At 36.9% G+C, this 6308-nt stretch overlaps 1 protein-coding gene across 1 annotated transcript in view; it reads left to right on the top strand.

Annotated features, from left to right (window-relative positions):
- The window catches only part of LOC140324898 (zona pellucida sperm-binding protein 3-like), an 11697-nt gene extending 8243 nt beyond the window's left edge, over positions 1–3454 (top strand). The window contains exons 5-8 of the mRNA XM_072403023.1: positions 175–295; positions 607–698; positions 2502–2635; positions 3222–3454. Coding sequence (XP_072259124.1) covers positions 175–295; positions 607–698; positions 2502–2635; positions 3222–3439 — 565 coding nt within the window. The 3' untranslated portion in view covers positions 3440–3454. The remainder of the gene's footprint in view (positions 1–174; positions 296–606; positions 699–2501; positions 2636–3221) is intronic.
- Positions 3455–6308: the final 2854 nt, after the last annotated feature.

Genomic DNA, 6308 nt, shown 5'->3' with positions numbered 1-6308 from the left:
ACATAAAAAAATCTTAGGTCCCACCCAAACACTGTCCAACAGAGAAATCCACTTTTCATGTATAATATGTTTATTTTAAGCCATTTGTTCTGGAACCTTGGAACTGCTGGTTTACTGACCTGGGGACAAACTAAGGGGTTTAGATGGACCTAAAATTGAACATTTTATATTCAGGTGTCTAATCGATGGAAAGCAAGAGGATTCAAGCTCTGCCTTCAGAGTCCCAAGGCCTCAACCAAACAAGATCCAATTTGCAGTTGATGCTTTTAAATTTGCTGATGTAGACTCATCCATGGTAAGCATTTCCTTTTTTTTTTTTTTTTTTTGAGGTTTGGTGTCTTAGGAAAAATTATGAATTTTTTGATGGCTTTTCTTCCAGATTTTTATTACTTGTTTTTTGAGGGCTGTACCAGCGGACACTTTACCTGGTGCCACAAACAAGGCCTGTTCATACAGAAAAACAAGCAACAGGTGAGTGACTATGGACTAATCCCCAAGCTTGTATGTGTTTTATTTATATCCTACAAGTCTTAAGGCTGAAAGGAATCAAAGATCGTTTGGTGTCTTAGGAAAAATTATGAATTTTTTTGATGGCTTTTCTTCCAGATTTTTATTACTTGTTTTTTGAGGGCTGTACCAGCGGACACTGTACCTGATGCCACAAACAAGGCCTGTTCATACAGAAAAACAAGCAACAGGTGAGTAACTATGGACTAATCCCCAAGCTTGTATGTGTTTTATTTATATCCTACAAGTCTTAAGGCTGAAAGGAATCAAAGATCCCCCAAATGCCAGCAGTTATATTTTGAGGGTTTTCTATTGGCATGACTAGTTAAGCTTTTGCTGTAGACACTGTGGCCAACTCTGCTCAGATCCTTTTGATACATAACGTTATTATGTCCAGCTTTAAAACATAGTGCTTTTTAAAGGTAGAGGTATTATGTAAACTACAATTCTTCTGCACCACTGATGTCAAAGCCTTCTTACCATCTGAAATATATGTTTTAACTCTGAGCTAAAACCAAACATGTGCACTATTGAGGAAATGCAGAGGTATTTCCTATACAGTGTGTTGAAACAAAGTGATTTAAGGCCACCCGGTATTTGTGGTGTGTATTCAAGTCTCTCAAAAAATGGGAGACTGCAGGGTCTTCAAACCGATAATCCCAAATTTATCACCAACAAAATAGCCCGGAATCAAAAATCAAATTGCTTCCCAGATGGTGCTTGGTATTATGCAAACTAACTGCAAAAGCAATTGGGGGCAGGGCTGATGGTTCCGCTGCCCCAATTGCTTTTGCAGCCCTAGCATAACTGTAGTATGTGTTCTTGAATAGAGAATCTCTCTGACCGCAAAGTTCCCACGGTCACCGGGCTGTATTTATCAATGATAAGTACAGCCCGGTGAGAAACTCCATTGAGAGTTCATCTGCAGTTCCACTGCGATCCCAAGGCACTAGAGGAATCCTCCAGGGCTGCAAGGGAATCCTTCTGTTTGCAATCCCCAGGCACTAGAGGTTAATTAACCTCTAGTGCCCAGGGATCGCAGTGGAACTGCAGATGAACTCTCAATGGAGTTCTCAGTTCCCATGTTCTCCGGGCTTTACTTATCAGCTTATTAGTACTTATCAACCCGAGACTGTGGGAACTGAACTGCAGATGGAACATTCAAAGGAGAAACTCCATTGAAAAGTTCATCTGCAGTCACAGCTGATTGAAATCACTCCGTGCCTCCTATCAGCTGTGACCACAAGTTCCCACGCTCCCCAGGCTATACTTGTCAATGATAAATGCAGCCCGATGACTGTGGGAACTGAACTTGGATGAACTCTCAATAGAGTTAATCTGGAGTTCGCCTTTTTTTTTTTTTTTTTTTTTTTTCACATGAACACTAATTCGCATGGTCGATATCCATGTTTTGCGGGTCAGATCTGCCAGAATTCAAACCACCATTTTCGGGTCAAATATATGGACAACCTGAATTCGAACACCAACACTACTGGTGAGGCTAAAACAAAGTAAAATTGCAATGGGTGATGGATGCATTACATTGGAGAACATTGACACTAGCTGGGATGGGAGAATTGGTAATTGGGAAGCATCCTACCTGAAAGCCTATTGGCAGTCAATGGAGAACATTGTCCACCATGTCAATTCAGATGGCAGTGGTAACATCAGCAATGTTATTTGGCTTCAGTCCCATGTCTTATCAGTGCCCCATGGTAATTGGAGGAGGATAGAGACTAAAACAGCATTTCTTTGATTTGTGCACCATTTTAGTCGATTGGGTACCATATCTTGTGCATCACAAATCTATTATTTTCTATAGATTTTAAATGGTAAAAAGTGCACATGTGGTTGGTGTTGAACAAATGCTCAGAGCAATTAAGTAGTTTTGGTGCAAGGGGCAAATGGTTTGAACATTGTGGTTCTCATTGTTGGCCAAGTGCAAAAAAACTTTTCTTGGTCTTATGTCTATTTTTTACTCCATTGTATTTCAGCTGGGTTGATATTGATGGTTCAAGCAGCATCTGTAACTGCTGTGAGTTGGCAAGTTGTGATCAAACTTCTTCGGCCAGGAGGCTTGGTTTGAATGGAGGGTCAAGACATCACTGGAAAAGAAAAGCAACTTCTAGTAAGTGACTCATAATTGATCATTTCACCAATGGTAAAAGTGTTTTTAACCCCCTTCTATGGGCATTGCAAACCCTAAAAAGCCCTTTCATGTAGTCTCAAGCTTAATATATTTGTATGCATGCCCTTTGCACAGGGTACAAAGCCTATATCTTTAAACATGAAAGTGTGGATTATCTATAGTAAAAAGTGAAAGTGAGTAAGGTATGTTGGGGGGACTATTAACTTTTTTTTGTTTTGATCTACTGGTAAACAAATGCATTAAGTTCAAAGTTATGACTGATGGGTAAGCTTCCGAAGGCAGTTTCTATTTCCGTTTGGTTTGTTCGTGGCCAACCACCTTAGGTGAATTTAAGATTGAGTTCTAAGAGAAGCCAGTTGGGGTAAAGGGCTAGGGAGCATCTCTAATGCCCCCAACAACCATTAGTTGATGAATTTCTAACGCAGCTGTTGGGAACATTTCAATTAGCTGGGATTAGCTAAAACTTAAATTAAAAGATAACCTCTCCATACAGATAAATGTTCAAACTGCTCCATAGTTGACATCTAAATTTGTGTATAACCTTTTTTTTTTTTTTTTTTCTTAGATGATGAACCACTGGATAAAGAATGGCTTGCAACACTTGGGCCTCTGTACATTATGGGAGCAAACAGTAACATGTCACATAAAATGACTCAATCTTCATCGGCAATGGAAATCTGGATGGTGGCAGGAGTCTGCTCGCTTTGGCTTGTTGTATTATTAACCTGTATATTGATTTGGAAAATTAAGCATAAGAAAACATTACTGTCTTCAATGCAATAAAACATTGAAGTCTTATTTGAGTTTTGTTTTTTTGTTTTTTTTTTTTGGTGTTTTGAATGTATACTTTGTTACAGGGTTCACTTCAAATCTAGCAAGGGATCGTACCTATGAAAAATCTAACGGTAAAAGGATGCTACTAATTTCTAGTTGAGGAGAGTATAGTAGCTCTGCCCAGCAGGTTTTGGTAGGCTCGGCCAAAATATTGTCCATTACCGAACACCCCTCTCATTGTCCACTCACTAAAGGCATTTAAAAGTTCAGTGCATTTTTTTTACTCAAGAAATGTGTATTTTGGTGTGGAAAATGAATACAATAAGGTCTTACAAAGAAGTCAACACATCTTTATCTGTAGATTAGCTATACCAAAAAAACACAATCACTGTGGTTGCCACACCTGGTCCTGCAAGTTTCAGTTCAGTAATTGATTGGGTGACAATACTGACCCAAAAAAGTATCCTCCGTTCTTCTCCGATAAGAACAAGCTCCATGAGCTTTTTGGATGTAATGACCCTGTTCAGATGAGCAGGCCTAGTTTGACACACATGACTGGCCAGACTAATCTTCGTCTGGGTCCCCCCAACCCCACAAGGCTGTGAGCACCTCAGTTTTAGCCAGTGGCCTCCTAAAATGTCTGGTGGCTGGAACTGTAGATTAGGGGTAGTTATATTCTTTACTGTTCTAAAATCCATATTAATTTAGAGTTTTGCACATTTTGAAATTTACATTGCATTCAATGCAGGAGAAAAAAAAATTCTCACTCTTGGTATTCAGTTATTATATTTGCTTGAGGTAGCCATGGGACAGTGTCCAAAAAAGTTTTTTATCTACTTTTTGAAAAAAAGACATTCTTCTGAATAGTCCAGTGGAATTCAGAGCAGCTAAAAGGTACTAGATATATTTTCTTGAGTTTTCCACTCTGTTCTTCTTTCCAGAACACCCTATGTAATGATAATGCTATGCCCAATGAGGAGTAAAATGTTGTGTTCTAGATGATCATTAACCAAACCGGTTGTGGGTGATTTATGAAAGGGGGGGGGACTCCCCATTATAAATGATCTTCTATTTGAATAGGACTGTAAGAATAATAGCATATTAAAAGTTTTGTATTAGCAATTTCCATTTTGGAGTAAAACTTATAACGATAATTACACATTTTTGTAATCTGAAATCATTTTCAGAGGTGCATGGTCCCTGTATAATAACAAACCAGGACGGTTCCCTTCCTCTTTCTTCTCTAAGAACACCTTGTAGCTTTTTAGGTGATACATCAGAAGATCTTCCCATGATGTTCTATATCTCCAATTCTTTAGGTGTAACTACGATTTTTATGACTAATTTTGTGCAAGGTGAAGGAAGTCTATTGTAGTGCATTGAACTCCATGCCTAAAGTAAGATTTCCTTGTGGTTTATAAAATGTATATAAAATATTGCATAGAGTGGGAAAACGCTATATTTTTAAAATGTAATTTCATGCTTTATGTTCAGCTCTAACCAGAAAGCATCACTGATCAACAGGTAATATTTTCTTTTCATGACCTTGTAACACACATATCCGTTTAGACAACAATTTGGTAAAGGCACTCAGTAATTAACAAATCATATACACACAGATATTCAGATATCTTTCTCTCAGAAGTACTTTTTTTCTATTGTTTGACTCCTTTGTGCAAATTACAGTATCTATAGATCCATGCACAGACTTAAATACCTTTTGAAATTGTGAATATATGCTTATTCAGTATGTCAAAACATCGAAGTGTGCTTCCTATGCTTCAATTTGTGTGCCATATCTCAACCTCCCCTGAGGAAGCCCTAAACATTGAAACACTGGAAAGGAGAATACTTCAACTTAAGGTATGTTACTAATATACAGTACACAAATCTCCTGTCCACCAAAAATGGTGTTTTAAGATGAGAATGGAATACTATGTTTAACTCGGGTAACTTTATTTATGCCAATAGTGGATGAAAAGAATACACTGGTATGGATATATTGATATGGCTCGTGTAAAACTTGCAGATGACAGATCTTGATGTAAAATTCACCAATATACCTTTTATTGCCCCAGAAAATCTTGCTTCACTCTCCTTTCTGTTCGTTTATGTTCAGAATGTTTTCAAATGTTCAATAAATCAAGAAGCTAAAAATATATTGCAGCTGTCCTAAAGTGGAGGACAAAACTTACATATTAGGAAAGTCTCCTAAAATGATTGTGTTTTTATCATAGATTTATTACCTATTCTGCCACCTCCATCATTTTTCCTTGTCGTCTAGCAAACATGTCAGACACGGCAGGATAAACTCTTCTACGGTGTCCAGGCCAGACTTTACCTAATTTTCACACTTTTATGCAGCCATTATATGAAATATCCAAACATTAAGAATGCCTAATTGGAATAATTATTATTGATATGTTACTAAATGACAATATAAATATTAATCATACATACTGGTAATTAGCCAAAAGGTCTTTTTTTGTCCCCTAAAGATGCAGAATAATAATATGTGAAAAGCAATGAGAATCTATTTTGACTTTATAAAAATCTAGACTAAAATAAATAAAAAATTAGAGTCTCTTTATATATGCACATTTTAACATTGATTGTTTCAACAGAATTGAGTGCAAATAGAACTGAGCCCATAAATGTAAACTGAAGACAGTAATGGAAAATTGAGTATAGATTTTTTTTTTTCAATTACTGCCAGTAAAATACATTATATATCAAATTAGTATCTATGTTCAAATAAAATTCCTATTATCTTAATTAAATGTTTTGTTTAAAAACGCAATAAAACTGGTCAATGTAAAGCATAAGAAATAAACTGAGACTGTAATAAATACAAAAGAAATAGCACACAAATAGAAAT

This window comes from Pyxicephalus adspersus, chromosome 2 (assembly GCF_032062135.1).
Source record: "Pyxicephalus adspersus chromosome 2, UCB_Pads_2.0, whole genome shotgun sequence".
Taxonomy (NCBI): Eukaryota; Metazoa; Chordata; class Amphibia; order Anura; family Pyxicephalidae; genus Pyxicephalus; species Pyxicephalus adspersus.
This window is presented reverse-complemented; position numbering and strand designations above follow the sequence as displayed.